Genomic DNA, 21,465 nt, shown 5'->3' with positions numbered 1-21,465 from the left:
ATGGCCCGGGTGACTGCGGCGGCACAGGTTCTGGGGATAGGCCAGACCTGTGCCACGTATAATAGCAATGACAGTGCCTCACACCTGATGACCAGGTTTTTTCCCGCGATGGAGAGCGACCGTAGGTTCCATCTGCCCAGTTTCTGCCTCACTTTGCTCCTCCCAAGACTTGGCGCACGCCCCAGCCCCTCCGCACCAAATACCCAGCACCTTCAGGTGGTCGGTCCTGACGGTGAAGGGGATTGGTCGGCCCAGTTCCCGAAGAGCATGGCTTCGCTCTTGCCTCGGTTTACCTTGGCCCCCGAGGAACGTTTGAACTGGTCACATATGCACATGAGTCTGTGCACGGACAGCGGATCCGAGCAGAAAACGGCGACATCATCCATGTACAGGGAAGTCTTAACCTGCAGGCCCCCGCTGCCAGGAATAGTCACCCCTCTCGGGCTCGCATCCTTCCTGATGGACTCGGCAAATGGCTCTATGCAGCACACAAACAAGGCAGGAGAGAGAGGGCAGCCCTGCCTGACTCCAGATCTGATTGGGAAGCTATCTGATTCCCACCCATTGATTGAGACTGCACTGACAATGTTGGTGTAGAGCAGTCTGGTCCAATTACCTATTCCCTCCCCGAAGCCCATTTTGGAGAGGACATCCCTCATATATGTCTGCGATATCCCGTCAAAGGCTTTCTCCTGGTCCAGGCTGATGAGGCAGGTGTCCACCCCCCTGTCCTGCACGTAGGCAATCGTATCCCTGAGGAGTGCGAGACTCTCAGCGATCTTCCTGCCCGGTACAGCACAGGTTTGGTCAGGGTGGATCACCGATCCCAGAGCAGACCTGACCCGGTTGGCGATGACCTTTGACAAGATTTTGTAGTCTGTGTTTAACAGTGAGATTGGTCTCCAATTTCTAATTTCCTCCCTCTCCCCCTTCTACTTGTAGATGAGGGTGATGATGCCTTTCCTCATGGATTCACTCATGGTACCTGCCTGAAGCATACTGACATACACCTCCAGCAGGTCCTGGCCAATCAACTCCCAAAGAGCAGAACAGATCTCAACCGGTAAGCCGTCGCTTCCGGGAGTTTTCAAAAGAAATGTGTAAAGTCAGAGAAATCCATAGCTCTTTAACCTTCCTCCCCTCCCCTTCCTTCTGATTCAATCCCCTCTCTCAACCCCACCTCTTGTCACGTATTTGCTATCCCATCTGGCTTTTCACGCTCTGATGATGAATGTTCTATACTCTGAAAAGGTCTCCATTTTATCCCTCTGCGTCTCCACATCAACGTATTCCGGCCATGATATGAACTCTTCGTCCTTTGCCTTCGCTTCCATGCTAATTTCTTTGGAAAAGAGTCCTCTCGCTGTACCTTCTTGCATGTCCTTACCCCAATCTCCACACACCAGGCCTTGTTATCATATGGTCTGCTATTACACACAACCCATTGTTATTCCCGAATATTCCCCATTAGCAGCCATTCATTCTCCTACACTGATTGTTATCCACTTCTTTGTCTGTCCAATTGTTCTTCTCTCTCTCTGAGCCCTATCCTTTATCCCTTACACCCTCCCCTCACTCCATCTTCTGCATAAGAACCAACTCTTTCCTAGCTACCACGAGTTCTGAAGAAGGGTCACTGGACCTGAAACATGAAATGATTTGTCTCCACAGATACTGCTAGACCTGCTGAGATTTTACAGCAATTTCTGTTTTTATTTTTGTTTTCCAGCATCTGCAGTTCTTTTGTTGTTTTTTTATTGGGTGTGTGAACTGTGTAACCTCATGACCTGGCATATCCCTTACTCTTCCATTACCATGAAGACAGCTGATCAATCTTGGTTTACCGAATACAGTAATATGTAAATATGATTCTGCCCACACTAGCTATCTGACAAAGGAGCAGCATTTTGAAAGCTTGTGCTTTCAAATAAACCTGTTGGACTAAAATCTGGTGTTGTCAGATTTTTAACTTGATCCACCCCAGTGCAGCATCAGCATCTCCACATCATAGATAGCAGATGTTTAGCCATTAATGAGGTCAGTACCTGGAAATTGGTGCCAGCAAATCTGGGAGGGAACAAGATGGTCAAACAGAGGGAGGAATCAGAGAGTTTAAAGTAGCTTTTGGTGTGTTTCTGAGGAGGAGGGGTTCGACATTTGATGTGACAGCATGAACATTTGAAAGCTTCCTATTATCAGCTACTGGATGTTCAAAAAATAGATTTAAGTTTAATTATCATTGACTTCCTCAAAGTGAACAGATTACCAATTATTCACAAAATCTGGAATGGACTATTCGAAAAGTCTGACTAGGAACCATTGTGGTCAATTTTGAGGGTTGTTCTCAGTGTTTATGCCTACCGTATTATGAATTCAGAGATCAGGAGGTTGATTTGATTTGGATGTTTTTCTCTGTGTCATAATAGATCAACATCTTCAGAAAATCAACTAAAAAATAATCATTGATGCCTGTGGAACAAAGCACTGTGAAAGCTGCTTAAGTAATGTGGCTAGTTTTGTTCTTTAATTTATCCCTTTACTATGTTTGTTTACCTGTCTTTGGTGTGAATGGAACTGAAAACAAAGGATACGGGGTTTAAAATTAGACATTAAGATTACTTTGGCTGTTTAATTTTGTTCTGAAGTGAGTACTTCATTAATTTTTTTTAAAAGAGTCTTTTGTTTAAGCTGCAAACCCAGTGTCTAGAATCAATTATTTACAAAGTCTGGGATTAGTCATTCAAAAAAAATGTGGTTAGAAGCTATTGTGCAATTCTTTCGGTCTTTGAAAGATTTAAATCTACTGTGTTATAAATCATAGGTAGAGACGTTAATTTGAATCAGTGCCAGATGATCCATTTTGGTCTCCACTTCAAGTCCACAGCATCACAGATGCTGGCCATCAGCCAAATGAATTCATACTACAGCAAGAACCAGCTAAAGACACTGAATAGGCAAAACGTCCTGACATCCCAGCAATAGCAGTGAAGATCTATGCTCCAGAACTAATTGCACCCCCAGCGAAGCTGTCCCAGAACAACTGGAACAATGATATCTATCAATAAGGTATATGCCCAGGTATGTGCTGTCCAGAAAAGCAGGATAAATGTAACTCAATCCACCCTCGATCATCAACAGATTGACAGAAGGTGTTGTCGACAGTGATATCAAGTGGCACTTGCAAAGGAATAACCTTTGCTCGTAGATGCTCAGCTTGGCTCCTGACTTTATTAAAACCTTGGTCCAAACATGGACAAAAGAGCTGAATTCCATAGTGAGGTGAGAGTGATGGCTCTTGATATAAAGGTTGCATTTGAACAACTGTGACATCAAGGGGCTCTCTCAAAATTAGGTCAATGTGAATCGGGGGATATCTCTCTGTTGTTTGGAGTCATACCTGGCACGAAGGAATATGGTCATGGTTGTTGGAGGTCAATCCCACAACATCTCCACAGGAATTTCTCAGGATAGGGTCCTAGGCACATCATCTTCACTTGTTTCATCAGTAGCCATTTCCTCACCACACCTCCCACCTCCCCCCAATAAGGTCAGATGTTCATTGATGATTGCAGAATATTCAGCTTCATTCACAACTTCACAGACACTGAAGCAGCCCATGTTCAAAAACAGCAAGACCTAGATAACTTCAAGCTTGTGTTGAGAAGTGGCAAGTAAAATCCATGCCTCATAAATGTCGAGCAATGACCATTTCCAATAAGAAAGAATCTTTGTCTTGACATTCAATAACATTACCATCACTGAATTCATGTTCTGATGGTTACCACTGACAAGTACCGAACTGGATATATTATAGACTGTGGCTACAACAGGTCAGAAGCTAAGAAGTTTGTGGTAGGTAATTCATATGTTGATTCCCCAAAGCCTGTCCACCATCTATAATGATTAGATTAGATTAGTTACAGTGTGGAAACAGGCCCTTCGGCCCAACAAGTCCACACCGACCCTCCGAAGAGCAACCCACCCAGACCCATTCCCCTACATTTACCCCTTCACCTAACACTACGGGCAAATTAGCACGGCCAATCCACCTGACCTGCACATTTTTGGACTGTGGGAGGAAACCCACGCAGAGAATGTGCAAACTCCACACAGACAGTTGCCTGAGGCGGGAATTGAACCCAGGTCTCTAGCACTGTGAGGCAGCTGTGCTAACCACTTGTGCCACCCATAACACACAGGTCAAAATTGTGGTGGAATATTCTCCACTTGCCTGTATGAGTGCAACTCCACCACTCAAGAAACTCAATACCATCTAGACAAAGCAGTTACTTTATTGGCATCCCAGTTCAATATTCACTCTCTCCACCACTGATTTGCTGTGGCAGTACTGTTAATACCATCCACAAGATACATTGGAGAAAGTGACCAAGGCACCTCTGATAACAAGGTGAAATGGGGATAGAGCAGTAAAGTGGATGGGAGTAGTGTCATGATCCTAATGAATGGCCCAGCAGGTTTGAGGGGCTGAAGGACCTACTTCTGTACCTATTTCTTATGATGGCAACTGCGAAACCCATGAGCACTATTATCTAGAAAGGCAAGGGTAGCAGATACGCGAGAACACTCCAAGTTCCCTTCCACACCATCATGATGCAGAACTATATTGTTGTTCCTTTGCAGCTGCTGAGTTAAAATCAAGGAACTCCCTTACTAACAGGGTGTTCCTATACTACAAGAACTGCACTAGCTCAAGAAGGCAGTTCATCTCCTCCAGGGCAATTAAGGATGAGTAATAAATGTTGGCCTAGCCAGTGATATCTCATCTTGTGAGCAAATATTGAACAAAAAAAATTAAGTATTTTTGAAAAATGAGATGTACTGTGAAAGCTTTTCGTTCTGGCACACATCAGGACAGAACTGCAAGAACATCAAATTCAAAGGGGATAACAATCCATGCTGCCTGTTAGAGGGTGCTGACTGGTTGAGAAATAGACTCTGATTGGTAGAAGTGTTTCCAGCAAAATGCATCATGGAACTGTTAACTGCCAAGCTTTCTTCAGCAATGTTCAAGTTAGTCACCAGAGATGGTGGCATTGTGGTGGAGCATAATCCAGAGGATCAGGCTCTTGTTCTGGGACATGGGTTCAAATCCCATCACAACTGCTGGTGGGATTTAAATTCAATTAATCAATAAATCTGGAAATAAAAGCTAGTCTCAGTGTTGGTGACCATGAAACTATCACTGATTGTCCTAAAAAAATTAATCTGGTTCTCTAATGCCCTTTAGGGATAAATCAATTGTCCAACAAGATTCAAGACTGGGATACAACGGAATTTCTTCTATCAGAGAGTAGTGAATAACTGAAATTTTCTATCCAGAGAAGTATGGAGGCTAGATCACTGAAATTACTCCAAGAGAAGATAGATTTTAGAAATATCAAGAGAGCAAAAAAACAGCTGGTACAAAAGAGGAGTTAAGGTCTGGAACAGATCAACTATGTCCTTGCTGAATGGCAGGGTGATTTGAGGAATCAAATGAGCTCCCCCTCCTCCCTCTATTTTCTATGCTCTTATTGAGACCCTGTCCAAAGCGGATGATGTGCATCTGCCCTCTGAAACAGTCTAGGCAAGCCATACAGGTCAATGGCAACTACAGGTAATCTAGAGAAGATTCACTAGGCTGACATCAGATATGGATGGACTCTATTATGAGGACAGGACGAAGAAAATTGAGCCAGTACTCAATTGACAGAAAACCTTTTTGAAACATACAAGATTCTTAGAGGACTTGACAGGATAGATGCAGGGTTTCTGCCTGTGGGAGATTCTCGGACCAAAGGACATAAATGTGTGACTCCTTATTCTGAAATTAAGATAGAGATGGAGGAGGAATTTCTTTTCTCAGAGAGTTGCAAATCTACGGGATTCCTTGCTGTAGAGGATTGCTCAGGGTGATCACGAAGTATATTCAAGGCTCAGCTAGACAGATTTTTAATTAGTAAAGGAATCTGGAGTTTGGGAGAAAAGACAGGCAAGTGAAGTTGAGGAAAGTTAGATCAGCCATGATCTCTTTGGATGGTGGAGCAGAATTGACAAGCTGAATTGTCCACTTCTACTTTAATATCTTATGAAGAGGGACAAGTGCTGATATTGCCGATAAAAGTCATATTCCAAAACAATAAAGAAAAACAAAGTAGAAAGCTTGTAGAATATGGGGTTGGAGAACAAACTGTTCATTTGATTTCAGTAGACTACTTAATAATGCCTGAAGAAATATTTGATGCGAAATAGATATTTCCCGTTTTTGCTTTCCTTTCTTCAAACTAGCAATTTAAACTGGAGTACACCTGTAAATGAATTCAGCCCAAATAGTCAATGATCACAAGTGACTTTGGCAGAACAAGCAGAAGAGCATTGGGCAGTGAATGACGATGGGGGTGGGAGAGGAAGAGAAGGAAGACAGAGAAGAATCTCTGGTGTTGAGGGGCCTGTCTAGTCTGAAAATGTGTGTAATTCTCACACCCTCTCAGTTAACCCCTGGCTAAGATCCCTGAACAACTTCTCCTTCCAATCCTCCCACTTCCTCCAAATGAAAGGAGTAGCCATGGGCACCTGCATGGGCCCCAGCTATGCCTGCCTCTTCGTAGGATATGTGGAACAATCCACCTTCCGCAACTACACTGGCCCCACCCCCCACCTTTTCCTCCGCTACATCGATGACTATATCGGCGCCGCCTCGTGCTCCCACGAGGAAGTTGAACAGTTCATCCACTTCACCAACACCTTCCAACCCGACCTCAAATTCACCTCGACAGTCTCAGATTCCTCCCTCCCCTTCCTCAACCTTTCTATTTCTATCTCAGGCGACCGAAACAACACGGACATCTACTACAAACCAACCGACTCCCACAGCTACCTGGACTACACCTCCTCCCACCCTGCCCCCTGTAAAAACGCCATCCCATTCTCCCAATTCCTTCGACCCCGCCGCATCTGCTCCCAGGAGGACCAGTTCAAAATACGTACAACACAGATGCCCTCCTTCTTCAAGGACCGCAATTTCCCCCCCGACATGGTCGACGGTGCCCTCCACCGCATCTCCTCCACTTCCCGCTCCTCCGCCCTTGAGCCCCGCCCCTCCAACCGCCACCAGGACAGAACCCCACTGGTCCTCACCTACCACCCCACCAATCTCCATGTACAGCGCATCATCCGCCGTCACTTCCGCCACCTCCAAACAGACCCCAGCACCAAGGATATATTTCCCTCCCCACCCCTATCAGCTTTCCGTAGAGACCACTCCCTCCGCGACTCCCTTGTCAGATCCACACCCCCCACCGACCCAACCACCACTCCCGGCACCTTCCCTTGCAACCGCAGGAGGTGCAACACTTGCGCCCACACCTCCCCCCTCACTCCTCTCCAAGGCCCAAAAGGAAACTCCCATATCCGCCACAGATTCACCTGCACCTCCACCCACATCATCTACTGCATCCGCTGCAGCCGGTGTGGCCTCCTCTATATTGGGGAGACAGGCCGCCTACTTGCGGAGCAATTCAGAGAGCACCTCTGGGCCGAGGCCATCTGGGTTGTGCGTTTTTGGAACTGGTCCTCCTGGGAGCAGATGCGGCGGAGTCGAAGGAATTCCAGTCTGACCTATCACCCTCACCTTGACCTCTTTCCACCTATCACATTTCCGACGCCCCTCTCCCAAGTCCCTCCTCCCTACCTTTTATCTTAGCCTACTGGACAAACCTTCCCCATTCCTGAAGAAGGGCTTATGCCCGAAACGTTGATTCTCCTGTTCCCTGGACGATGCCTGACCTGCTGCGCTTTTCCAGCAACACATTTCCAGCCCTGGCTAAGATCAGCACAGCTCAAAGACCTGAGGGTTTGGATGGTTCTTACAGTTTTGTGGGCAGAGACAGTGCAGTGGTCCCTCAGTGTTAAGAAATCTAGGTTCATATATTGTATGCATTCTAGCTAATACAGTGGATTCTTTAAGAGATGACCTACAGTCAGAAGATGCCAGTTTCAAGCATCCATGCAGCTTGCATAGACTAGTACCAAGCATTAATGCAAATTTCACATTAAAATTGAGATTTATTGTATGATCTCTGAATCCATTTTCTCCCGGAATATCAGAACATAACTTTATTTCCCTTAGTTTCTCCTCCTGTGATCTTCAGGATTTTAAAACTCAAGTTTGTCAGAGTCACAGAGTTTTGCAATAAGAGGCCATTCAAACCATTGTACCCACAGCAGCAATCAAATAACTGCTTACCGAATCCATTTTATCATTCCCTACTATTATCCAGCCATTAGTTTAGCTCCTCTCCCTCACAGTATCCTCAATCTTAGCTGTCCTGTATGGTTTTCAAATCAGTTTTTCAACTTGTTCATTCATTCCATTAGTTTTGCAATACAAACAGTCTTTTCTGTGATTTCTGGTGGATACATATAGAGTTTCAGAATTACTGATAAAAATAAATACCTTCATCTCACAAATCATATGCGACAACTGGTGGGAACAGTTAGCTGTTTCTTTGTCAGCAAACAACTCTTTCATGATGCGGCAAGAACCTGGTACAAAATCCATTCGGCGACATGCTACCTCTTCCCAAGGTCTCTCTTCATCTGAATGCAACCTGAAAACTGGGCAGGTGTCATCATACTGGTTGGAGTTTGCCCCGCTGCTGACTCTGCTAAGATTTGGTTTGTACTGTAAAGAATACAGAGTACACTAGTTAAACACAACCACTGGAAAAATATAACATTTCTTAAAATAATATTTCTTCCATAACAATCGTCGATCTAAAAGAAAGCCAAAAGTGGCAAACGCTCATTGAATTGTAAGCAACATTTGCCAACAACTTTAAGGAAGCAAACATGACATGTAAATTATGGAGACAGTGTTAATTTACCCATACCACTGTCACTGCTATTTCAGAGATAAAGGATTCTTCTCCATTAAAAATAAACAAATTTTACAAATGGATAGGAGTTTTTTTTTCTCACCAACATACAGACAGTGTGCATAAAATATAAATAATTTTGTCTTATAAATTTAGTTCTTAACTGAAGTGCTTTTTATTCCAATTTCCAAAATGCATTATTAATTACATATGGAGAAAGTGAGGACTGCAGATGCTGGAGATTAGAGTCAAAAGTGCGGTGCTGGAAAAGCACAGCCGGTCAAGCAGCATCCGAGGAGCAGGAGAGTCGACATTTCGGGCATAAGCCCTTCGTCAGGGATTCTATATGTTAATTACATAACCCTACTTTAATCTTATGGTTTTAAATTCTACTTCTAAAAATGCTGTGGTTCTGTTTGCCGAGCTGGAAGTTTTGTTGCAAACATTTCGTCCCCTGTCTAGGTGACATCCTCAGTGCTTGGGAGCCTCCTGTGAAGCGCTTCTGTGGTGTTTCCTCCGGCATTTATAGTGGCCTGTCCCTGCCACTTCCGGTTGTCAGTTTCAGCTGTCCACTGTAGTGGCCGGTATATTGGGTCCACACACGCAGACGACAAGCAACATGAATTCGACTGGGACAACACTACCATTATAGGACAAGCCAAGCGCTTCACAGGAGGCTCCCAAGCACTGAGGATGTCACCTAGACAGGGGACAAAACGTTTGCGACAAAAATTTCCAGCTCGGCGAACAGAACCACAACAACGAGCACCCGAGCTACAAATCTTCTCACAAACTTTGAACTTCTAAAAATGTTGCGCTTGTCATTTTCTTGAGGCGTTGGCCGACAATAACCTGCTCATCAAATTAGATGTCTTGGTGCAAATACGTGAATCTAGCTCAGAGTTATTTTTACAGCCACTATTGGGTGTTCAATAGTTGTTAGACTTAAAATAGAAATCGTCTTTAGCTGCCCAATAACAGACCTCAGCAAACTATATCAATCCAAATAATCTGCAAGGTAATTAACGGAAGAGAAGGGGGGGAAATAATATTCAGAATCACAGAGTTTTGCAATAAGAGGCCTGAACTGAAAGTAAACCCAAATATCCAAAATACAAAGCAATGTTGCAACCCATTGTACTCTCTGTTTAAACATACAAACATAACTGAATCCAAATGATTAACTTAGTATATTGCTTTATTAATATTGTACTCCCTCTGCTGCTTTGTAAATGTATTACTATTAGCAATGTTGGCGACAGTAGCAGCAAATCAATAGGCACTTAGGTTGTGCACATGGCTCACAGATAGACATCTTCAATTTATTTGTGGCACTCATTCCTCACAGATGGCTCCAATATTTTCAAAGTGTTAGACAGCAAACATACACCAAACAGGAAACAAAGGATAAAAGAGGAAGGAGGTGAAAAGCACAGATAAGGAGAATCTGAAAACAACATTTTTAAAAGCATGCAGAAGAATAGAGCTGGTCATAAATGGGATGACATCAGCACCCTGTCATAGATAGGGAAGAAATTGTACCTTTTTTTTGCACTTTTCGACTGACCAAAGACTGACAATGCTTGGGTTGAATTTTACATTTTTGGGCTGAGTGTCCTAATTTAGTATCTTTGAGGGTTTCTTGCCACAAGTTCATTCACCGCATCTTACCAATGCCACTCAATAATCAAATACCCAGCACCTGTGGCAGCTCTCTCGCCAAACTGTACCACATGCTGTTACCAGAATAACTTGCCACTTGCCAGGTACCTACTGAGAGCACCCTGGCAACCATGTGCAAATGGGCTCTGTGCAGCCAGACATGCAGTGTTGGCTTTCACTGGCAACACAATGCCAGAGCAGCCACCAAGCCTAGCTGCTTGTGGCAGATAATACAGAACTTACACTCCCTCGCACATCCAACTCCATTCTCTCACCCTAGCCACTGTTTAACTGCTCTGTCACACAGTTCAGCTGTCCATTCTATCTTACTACCTCCAAGACACTGCTGCTCTGTCCCCAGTGTGTACTGGAAACCTGCATCTTGTCAAACTCCAGTAGGGGATCACCACATACAGACAAGCAATTGGACAATTCCAAAGATTTACTTTTATTTGCAGTGATGAAAACAAACATAACAGAGAGGTCACTCCCACAATACAAACCAGATGCTGGATGATGATCAATTATGTTTTTATATTCCATGATGGTCTGCTGCAGCTGACTCTCACCTATGAGAGTTCTGAATCAATCAGGCTATGTCTGGCCCGTAACACCAATGCAGCTGAATTCTGATAGGCACATGGAGAGCTTCCTCCATATCCAATGTCCTCACCCTCCTCAGGAAATTAATGTGATCTTGCACAAGTGGTATCGGTCACTAACCTGAAACATTTATTGGTGCTCAACTGAGAGATCCCATACAAGTCAATTATTGAAGCTAATCGTACTGATGTTCAAAGCAGTTGTCACTTTCATGACCAGAAGGGGAGGATGGCCTCTCTCTCCAACAGCCCTCATTCTAGTATCCAGCATAATGCCACCAGTGGCCCAGACATAAGAAGCCTGTGCCTCTCTCATCCCAAGAAATGGAGTCAGGATGAATATACTCCAGACCCCTGGGAAGCTGATGCATCCTGCTGCCATTAGCTCTCTCAGAGAGCTTGTTGCTGCTCCTGGGCTTGCTCTTGGCTCCGGTTCTCCTGCATCCACCCTCACCTCGTTAGGAAGATGGCGACCACCAACCCACCAGCGACTGGGTAGATTGCTGGAGATGTTGGGAAGATAAGAAGCAAAACAGGTTCTTAACACTTAGAACAGTCAGTGGTGGCCTACCCTGCCTAGCAGGGTTGTACACCCTCCTCCAGACAGTGAGACATGCAACATCGCAATAACTAAAGGCCATTCTCCAGCATCAACGAGGGCACCAATTCGGTGAAGGTGCAACGCTGGCTGAGTAAACAACACTTTACAGAAACAAGTGTTTGCCATTTTCAAATCGCCTTTGACCAGCATTTAAACCCAAAACACATTCATTCTACATGCATTGCAAAGGGATGATGAAATGCTTGGAAGTTAAATTGTAGCTGCAGTTTGCAAATGCATGCTTCCTGCACTTACCTTTACAATGTCGCAGCCTCTGACTGAAATGGAGCCTGTGCTTTCAGCCATCAAACTGACACTGACTTGGTCTACCTTGTGCTTTCTCCCAGCCACCTTCCAGTTGCAGTTATTGTCTAGAGAACAGTAAGTGATGGCAATGAACATAGCTTATGGTGGACATCAACAGCACCGGGCTCTCCCTGAGCTCAAGTTAACTGCATCTCCCAGAGCCTCCATGACCAGCTTTAACTCGCATTACCCATTTCCGCCCATCTCTCACCATCTGCAGACCCATCACATTGCACTTTGCCTCCAACTTCCCTCCTTGCCCCAAATCCCAACATAGTATCTTACTGATTGATACCTATACAGTCTCCCTGTGGATGTCAATACCATAGTCACCCATTCCCACTGTTTTACACAGCATCCTTGTACGTTGACTGTCCACCTTCACTGTTCTTGTCCCTAACTTGACAAATATGTCTGTTTTTACTTCCCAACCTGAGCTTTCACTGCCTCAACCTCTTTTGGAAAGGAGCTTCCTTTTGCCCCCGAAGCATCCTCATTGGTCAACACATGGACTCACAGAACTGTATTTGCACCAGATCTAGATTAGAATCCCTTCAGTGGGGAAGGCGGCCATTTGGCCCATCAAGTCTGCACTAACTCTTCAATGAGTCACCCAGACCCACCCCCACCCCCCCCCCCCACCCTTATAACCCAGCATTTGCCATGGCTAGCCAACCTAGCCTGCACATCCCTGGACACCAACAGGTAATTTAGCATGGACAATCCATCTAACCTGCACATCTTTGGACTGTGAAAATCAGAACCCCTAGAGAAAACCCATACAGACACAAGGAGAACATGCAAACTCCACACAGACACTGCCTGAGTCATAGAGTCATAGAGATGTACAGCATGGAAACAGTCCCTTCCGTCCAACTCATCCATGCCGACCAGATATCCCAACCCAATCTAGTCCCACCTGCCAGCACCCGGCCCATATCCCTCCAAACCCTTCCTATTCATATACCCATCCAGATGCCTTTTAAATTTTGGAATTGTACCAACCTCCACCACTTCCTCTGGCAGCTCACCCCATATACACACCACCCTCTGAATGAAAATGTTGCCCCTTAGGTCCCTTTTAAATTTTCCCCTCTCAGTCTAAACCTATGCCCCCTAGTTCTGGACTCACCCAACCCGGGGAAAAGACCTTGTCTGTTCACCCTATCCATGCCATTCACGGTTTTATAAACCTCTATGAGGTCACCCCTCAGTCTCCGACGCTCCAGGGAAAACAGCCCCAGCCTGTTCAGCCTCTCCCTGTAGCTCAAACCCTCCAACCCTGGCAACATCCTTTTCTGAATCCTTCCAAGTTTTTTTTTGAGTGAGGGTGAGTGGTGGGCTGTAGTTGGAGTGTTTGTGGGTGTGTAGGGAACTGGTGGGTTGAGGCGAGTGAGAAATTGGGAGAGTGCAGATGCAGAGGAGTGGGAGGTGGATACGGGGTGGGGAGGGGCGTAGGGTCGAGGGGTGGGGGGGGAGGCAGTGTTCGGGGAGGGGGCTTGCTCCTCACGCATACTCACCTGGACTTGGAAGACTTTGTGAAGTTTGACAATGTTCAGGTGACCCTCACACAGCCTGAGTGCTCCCACCTCCAGCTGGATGTAACTTGATGTAACTTGGCGCTGAGAGCCAACAACGTTAACCACTGAGCCAACCTCCTGTCGACTTTGAAGAACAACCTAAGCATGACTGGTCAGATCCCTGAAGGCTAATTTGCAGCTCTCAACTGAAGCCACACAATTCTCCTGACTGCTTGTAATGACCTGACAGAAGTGAATGTTCTCCATTCTCTCCAGACTGTAGTTCGGCATATCCCCTGACCCTGGCTGATTCAAGCAGACAACTGCCAGTGGTCAAATCACTGGGCTGTTTGCAGACTATAAGTAACTGACAGTACTGGGACACCCTGACAACAGCAGCCCTGCCTTGACTGAAATTGGACTGCCATCCCATGTCTGCCACACCCTGCCCACACCGTTTTCTGATATGGCCATTTGCATGAATAAACATGCAATGTGTCTGCCATGCAGGCAGCTGGCATATGGGGTTATTTTTGTCTCTGTGTACTATACAGCAAGATTTCCCCACACCTCAGATATTTCTCAACTGAGAAGCAGCCTGTGCATCCATGCAAACGATAATACCAATACGGTGGTATTGATAGTCTTTAGGTTCTGTAAGAAGTGCCATTGCACTAACAGGAATGACAAGGGTAAGGTAAGGCAAGGCAAGGCATGGATTTTGAAAACATGCTAGCAGCTGTTAAGTGAGCAAACACTAGGACAGCAAGCAAGCAGCCTTAAGACGCCGCCTAGTCCAATCCATGAGCTGGTTCTTGTCCCTGTGCAGAGGGGTCTTTCAGTGCTAATTGCCAGTGCACCCTGTAATGTGGGTTCATACTTCCTAAACATCCTGCAAAGGATCAGCAAGGTGTCACAAGGGTTGACAATTATTGGATGCCAAAGGCTGGTGCCTTTGGATGATGCCCTGGGTTGCTGCTGCAGGTTGACCACTATGACTGCTCTTTGCCATCAGCAGTGACCTGAAGTTGTCAGGCGCCCACTCTGACTTCCATGTTGAGAATCTTCAACAACTACTCTGTATAAAGCAGGTGGTAGGATGGGAAGCTGTATATTAATGGGTGTACAGTTAGTAAGGTCATTAACAAATAATAATCCCACTTAATAAGCATCTTGAAACTTTCTAACAAGAATCTCACCTCAACACACAAGAACATAGTTAAAAGATGCAGCAAGTTGTTCCTGATATTAAGGTAGGCTTCGCTGGACTTCTCACACAATTTCACCACATTCCAGCATAGCCCTCATCATTCAGGCCCCCATAAAATTCTGCCCAGTGCTTAACCACCTGAGTGCTCTGAATGCAAAGAACAGAATCATTGTGGGTTTTACTTTTAAAAAAAAGAATGCATTTATTACTCAACACAAAATATATTTGCAACAACAGCCATTCTCACAGGCAGATGTGTGAGAAAGTAACATGCCAAAATAGGAAGCATGCACCTAGATCTTAAAGTCCAATCAATTTATTGTCATAGTCGCTTCTATTGAGAAAGCAGCTTGAAATGTTCCAGGTGTGAGATTCCTTTTCGATGCACTGAAGAAATAGAGGTTGGGCATTTATGAAGATGAATTTGCAGTGGCTTATTGCTTGCAGTTCCAGCTTTCTCTGCTTTCAGTACAACCAAGGTGTAGTTGAACCCCAGCAGCAAAACACTGGCTTGGCTTTTCAAATAGGCAGGTAAAAGACTAGCCCAAATTCTCTGCCAGCTGATCAATTTAACACAGGAGCAGTGACTTTGCTGATCTCAATCATTGTTGTCCCATTTGCTCAATAGATGCATCTTATTAAATGTCCCTCAGCAGAAACCTGTTTTTTGTCATGAGTGTATCTATTTTTCATTGCCTTCTCTGATGACCTGGCCACTGACACACAATAGTGTCTGAGTTTCATCCATTCCAATGTCCTTGTAATAGACTGGGCTTTCTTCAAACTTTTTTTTTGGAATCATACTCTGAAGCCATGAATGTTGCAGGCTCATTGCAAATTAGTTTCTGTAGTTATTTGGGTAATGGCACGTTAATCTGTAGGCAAGGTTTATTACCTTTTAATGATTTGTCCAGATGTGCTGGCTAGCATTCCAGACCTCATGTAAATCCATGTATTATTCATTCATGGAAAGATCACCCGACCTCTCAACTTCTTTTTTTTTTAATTTGTATTTTCTATAGTGTTTAAACACAAGATGCTCATGTTGAGCAAATCAGAGTCTATACTGTGTTAGCGTGCTGATTCCATTACATCTGCAACTGTCTAGTTCCACTGGTTAGCTATACGCCAAGAGCCATCCAATATCCTCAGCTTCACATCACTGCATGTATCTCATTCCAAGTTATTTTTGTGCTCCTATTTGCATCTGCTAGTTTTCTAATGTTGGCCAACTTCTCCAATTCTTATAGCATTCTAGAAATTTGTATTTATGAAGAGTTGTGAAGAGCAGAAATTTTACAAGAAAGAAAGGTGATAAAAGCATGACTTAGGATTTTGGCAGAACAGCAGGCAATAGAGTCACAGCAGACACTGCTGAGGTGAAAGAAAGTGGCAGATCAGAAATGGGAGACTAAGTGAAGCTCAAGATCACACAATATGCTAGGGCTCAACCTGAGGTGATAACTGAGTGAGGGGTTCGGTATAGATAGTCAGTAGTACAAATTGTGTACAGAAGGCAAAGAGGTTGGTATCAGTTCTGCTAACATTAATTTGGAATAATTTTTGTCTCATCCAACTCAGCTCCAGAAGCAGTTACAATAACCGCTGTGTTAGAAGATATATTAAAAATCTCAATATGTGAATGTTGAATTCATATTTCCAGATGACAACATTGGGGAAATTATGTAACTCCCAAAAGGTGTTCAATAAGTTTCCACACATAAAGCTACTTCATAAGGTTGGGGTAGTACATTAACACAGCTAGAGGCTTGGCATACTAATAGATTCAGAGTTGGGATAAAGTGGACATTTTCAAGATGGCAAATTAACCAGTAAAGTGCCAGAGGAATTAGTGCTCGGGCCACAATTATCAATGACTCAGATAATGGAAGTGAACGTACTGCACACTATAAGACAGAACAGCAGAATTAGGCCATGAGGTACATCAAGACAGCTCTATCATTCTAACATGGCTAATACAGTCCTCAATCCCATTCTCTTGCCTTCTCCCTGTAACCTTTGATCCCCTTACTAATCAAGAACCTATCTATATTAGAATGGTGCTGGAAAAGCACAGCAGGTCAGGCAGCATCCGAGGAGCAGGAACTGCAGTACTCACTTTTGCCAAGAACCCATGTCAGTCAATGAATTGGCATCCACAGCCTTCTTTAGCAATGAGTTCCAAAGATTTACTACTCTCTTACTGAAGAAATTCCTCCTCATCTCAGTTCTAAAAAGTTGTCCCTTCCCTCTGAGGCTGTGCCCTCGTGTCCCAGTCTCTCCATCTAGCGGAAACATCTTCTCCACATCCACTCTATCCAGACCTCTCAGTATTCCCCAAGTTTCAATGAGGTTCCCCTCTCATCCTTCTAAACTCCACTGAACACAGACCTACAGTCCTCAACCACTCCTCACATTACTCTTTCTATCTGGGATAATTTCTTTAAACCTCTTTTAGACCCCCATCAAAGCAAATACATCCTTCATTAGCCCTAAACAGCCTCAGCAATACATCGCTGCTCTTATTTTCTGGCCCTCTTGAAATGAATACTAACATTGCATTTGCCTTCCTAATTGCCAATTGACCTGCATGTTAGCTTTAAGACAACCCTGAACTATGACTCCCAAGTTCCTGTCATTCTGACTTTCAAAACCTTTCCCTATTTGGAAAATAGCCTATTCCTCTATTCTTCTGACCAAAGTGTATCACCTCACACTTTCCCACATTGTATTCCATCAGACCCTTCTTTGCCCCTCTCCTAGCACGTCCAAGTCCATCTGCAGCCTCCCTGCTTCCTCAATACTACCGGTCTCTCCACCAATCTTGGTGTCATCTTCAAACTTACCAACAATGCTCAGTTCCTTTGCCCAGACTGTTCATGTACAATGTGAATAGTGTGTTCACAACACTGATTCCTGCGGAACCCCACCAGTCCCCAGCTGCCATCTTGATAAAGACCCCTTTATACACATCTCTGCTTTCTGCCAGTCAGCCACTCCTCTATCCATGCCTGTACTTCGCCCCTAACACCCTGGGCTCCATCTTATTTAGCAGCCTCTGGTGCAGCACCTTATCAAAGGCCTTCGGGCCTACTTATGCCAAGTTTGCAGATGAGACAAAAATAGGTGAGAAGGCAAGTAACAAGAATAAAATAAAATCTGCAGAGGGATATCGACCAGTTAAGTGAGTGGGCAAAAGCTCAGCAATGCACTATAATATAGGGAAATGTGAGGTATGCATTTTAGCAGGATGAATAAAACAGCTGAATATTATTTAAGTAGGGAAAGTCTACTCAAAGCTGCAGCACAGAGGGATTTGAGACTTAATTCTAGTGCATGAAGCATAAATGCATCCAATTGCCTAATGGAATACTGTCCTTTACTTCAAAGGGAATGGAGTAGAAAAACAAAGAGGCTTTGCAAAACTATACAAGGGACAATTCAGACCACAGGTGGGATACTGAGAACAGTTTAATCCCCTTATGTAAGGACAGATACAACAGCATTGGAGACAATCTAGAGGAGATCACTAGGTTGATCCCAAATATGGAGTGATTTTGTTATGAGGACAGGCTGAGTAGATTGGGCTTCTACTCATGGGACTCCAGACGAACGAGAGGAGACCTGATCGAAACATTTACGTTTCTTAGTGGGCTTAATAGGATAGATGTGGAGAGGTGGTTTCCCCTTGTGGGAAGGTCTAGGACAAGAGGGGTTTAGACAATCAGTTTAAGCCAAGCCAATGTTGTGAAGTGGGGTAAGTTGAGCATTGTCATTATTTTTGTATATTCTGTGCACCATAAACAAGTAATTTCATAATAAGGGACCACCAGTTAAGACAGAGATAAGGAGGAATTTCTTTTCTTTAAGAGGATGGTGAAAAAACTCCGTGGAGGCTTGTATCTCACCACTAGGTCACATTTATTTACCGTCACATTGATCCAGCTACCTCAGAGCCAGCTCTCAAAGTGAACAGGATGTCTAACATTCCCATTTTATCTGTCAGTCAGGGCTTCCTGTTTCGGGCTGTTAATCTGGTCCAATCAGGGAACCCATATTCTGAGGTCCATCTGGCTGACCTCATTACAATCACTGCAGTAAAGAATTCCACAGATTCACCAACTGTAAAGGGCTGTCAAGGTCGAGTTGTTGAATATATTCGAGGCTGAGGTAGATTTCTAATCAGAGGGAATCAAGAGTTATGTGGATATGGCAGAAAAGTAACATTGAGGATCATCAGATTAGGCTTGAACTCAGTGAATGGCAGAATGGACTCAATGGGCCAAATGGACTACTCTGCTCCTATTTTTTATACTCTTGTGGTGGAAAAGTACCAAACACGGAAAACTAGACTAAACCTCACAGATGCTGGAAGGAAACCTTTCAGGTTTACGTGATTTTTACAGTCTAATAGATCGAGGGAAAGCAGAAGGGAACAATTGCAGCAGACAGTGAAGGACAAATATTTGAAGAAAGCTATGTGAGTCATTGTGCCAGATATATCACGGATTTCGCAAGTCAGTTTAAGGCCAAGCCAATGTTGTGAAGTGGGGTAAGTCGAGCATTGTCATTACTTTTGTATTATTCTGTGCAGCATAAACAAGTTGATCCCAGAGAATCCATCTGCAGGTTCACCCACAGCAAAATAAATTAGCTTGCCGTTTTCACCAAAGCCCATCAAATAACAAATTAATGGAAAATATACTGAAACTTTTAGTGCCTTATTGCACCTCTCTGAAATTCCCACGTCACAGACAGTGAGTAACTTTGATGTGAAATAGATGAACATTGAGATAAAAATAGATGTGCTTCCTAAACAGATATTCACAGTTAGATAACTCATGAATAATGTAACCCATATGCCAAGCCACTCTAATACTTACAATGACTGAGTTGTCCTTAAATGCATGCCCGGGTAATGTTGAAATGGACACTTCATTTAAAAGAAACTGTAAGCAAACCTGCACAAGAGAGATCAAGGTTGCATATAAATCAAGAGAAGCAATACTGATAGACCAATATTCTGTTAAGCAAATCAAAGTGGAATGGCTTTAACTCAGACGTTACTACAATATAACAATCTAGATTCCCTACAGTGTGGAAACAGACCCTTCAACCAAACAAGTCTACACCAACCCTCCAAAGAGTAACCCACCCAGACCCATTTCCCTACATTTACCCCTGACTAATGCACCTAACACTATGGGCCACGTAGCTTGGCCAATTTACCCTGACCTGCACAACTTTGGATTGTGGGAGGTAACTGGAGTACCATTTACCACAAGATTGTATTGTGATTGATCTGAAAGTATTATCAACTCCACTTTCCTGTTTGACCCCATAACATGGCAACAGATATCTGGGCCTTCAGTCAAACTCATTGTATATTCCTAGTTTACAGACCAGATATCCATTACTCTGTTGAAGCACCTAAGCCCCTGGTTTAATTGACAGGTTTGGTTGGCTGATCTCGACTGTCAATTTAACCTTGTGTAAGTAAACATTGTGAAGAGGTTTCAAATGCCTGCAGTTTCAGCTATTGAAACTTTAAAGGGTCTAGATGAATGACTTTTTTTGTCCTGTAATAGAAGTGTTTCCTTTAAACAGAGTGGAAAGTTTACCAGGATGTCTCCACCTCCTGATGCCGCCTGGCGTGCTGTGTTCTTCCAGCCTTCTGCTTGTCTATCATGGATTCCAGCATCTGCAGCTTTTTTGTCTCTAAAATGTCACAGCCTAACACAGGGCATGACAAGCCCATGGTATACTTTGGGGCATGACGGGTTTTGAGAAATGAGGATGAAGTCCAACAGCTGTGAGGGGACCTGTTAAATATCCTTTCTGTCCCTCTGTACCATGTATCGAATATGAACAGATATGAACCAAATTCCTTTCCACCAAAAAAGCCCATTATCACAACTCTGTCTTCTGTCCAGCAGTCAATCATGTATCCAAGCTATTAAATTACGCCTAATCCCATATGATCCAACCCTGTAAATTAATCTTTTGTGTGGCACCTTATCAAATGCCTTCAGGAAGTCCAGATAAATTACATCTACAGGATCCCCATTATCCACTTTGCTTGTTACATCTTCAAAGAACTCTAACAAATTAGTCAAACATGATTTGCCCTTCATAAAACCATTTGGCAAATCAAAATAATGTTTTGATTTGCCAAATGTCCTCATTTGCTGGACAGAAGACAGAGTTGTGATAATGGGCTTTTTTTGGTGGATGTAACCAGTGGGGTGCCATAGGGTTCGGTCCTTGAACAGCAGCTATTTACAATCTATATTAATGACATGGATATCGGGATAGAAGGCTCGACAACCGAATTTGCAGATGTCACAAAAATAGGCAGGACGGTAAATCGCAATGAGGAAATAAGAACTTTACAACTGGATATAGGTAGGTTAGGAGAGTGGACTAAAATGTGGCAGATGGAGTTTAACATGGATAACTGCGAGGTTGTGAAATTTGGAATATTGTAACCAATGGTTAAAATTTTCATTCCAATATTGTTTAAATGATTACTTTCCTTCATTCCTTTTTCTCAGATTGAATTTTATGTATAACCTTAGCTATCAGACCATACTGCAAACTCTAGAGTTCACTCTAATGTTTCCGTGCATTATAATCTCGAACGTCATTCTCTTGTCTGAAGCCATCTTTTGCTTATCACTATTCTCAA

The 21,465-nt window shown here is 43.8% G+C and overlaps 1 protein-coding gene across 2 annotated transcripts in view; it reads right to left on the bottom strand.

Moving 5' to 3' along the window:
* LOC122552826 overlaps positions 1–19,920 on the bottom strand; it is a 26,416-nt gene extending 6,496 nt beyond the window's left edge. The window contains exons 1-3 of one of the 2 annotated variants that reach the window (XM_043695813.1): positions 19,661–19,920; positions 11,997–12,112; positions 8,456–8,683 (exon numbers count right to left, since the gene is read on the bottom strand). In XM_043695813.1, coding sequence (XP_043551748.1) covers positions 8,456–8,683; positions 11,997–12,047 — 279 coding nt within the window. In that variant the 5' untranslated portion in view covers positions 12,048–12,112; positions 19,661–19,920. The remainder of the gene's footprint in view (positions 1–8,455; positions 8,684–11,996; positions 12,113–19,660) is intronic. The other variant, XM_043695823.1, reaches the window with a different exon arrangement.
* Between the last annotated feature and the right edge of the window lie 1,545 nt (positions 19,921–21,465).

This window comes from Chiloscyllium plagiosum, chromosome 1 (genome assembly GCF_004010195.1).
Source record: "Chiloscyllium plagiosum isolate BGI_BamShark_2017 chromosome 1, ASM401019v2, whole genome shotgun sequence".
NCBI lineage: Eukaryota > Metazoa > Chordata > Chondrichthyes > Orectolobiformes > Hemiscylliidae > Chiloscyllium > Chiloscyllium plagiosum.
The sequence above is the reverse complement of the archived record's forward strand: the minus strand, read 5'-3'. Positions and strand labels throughout refer to the sequence as shown.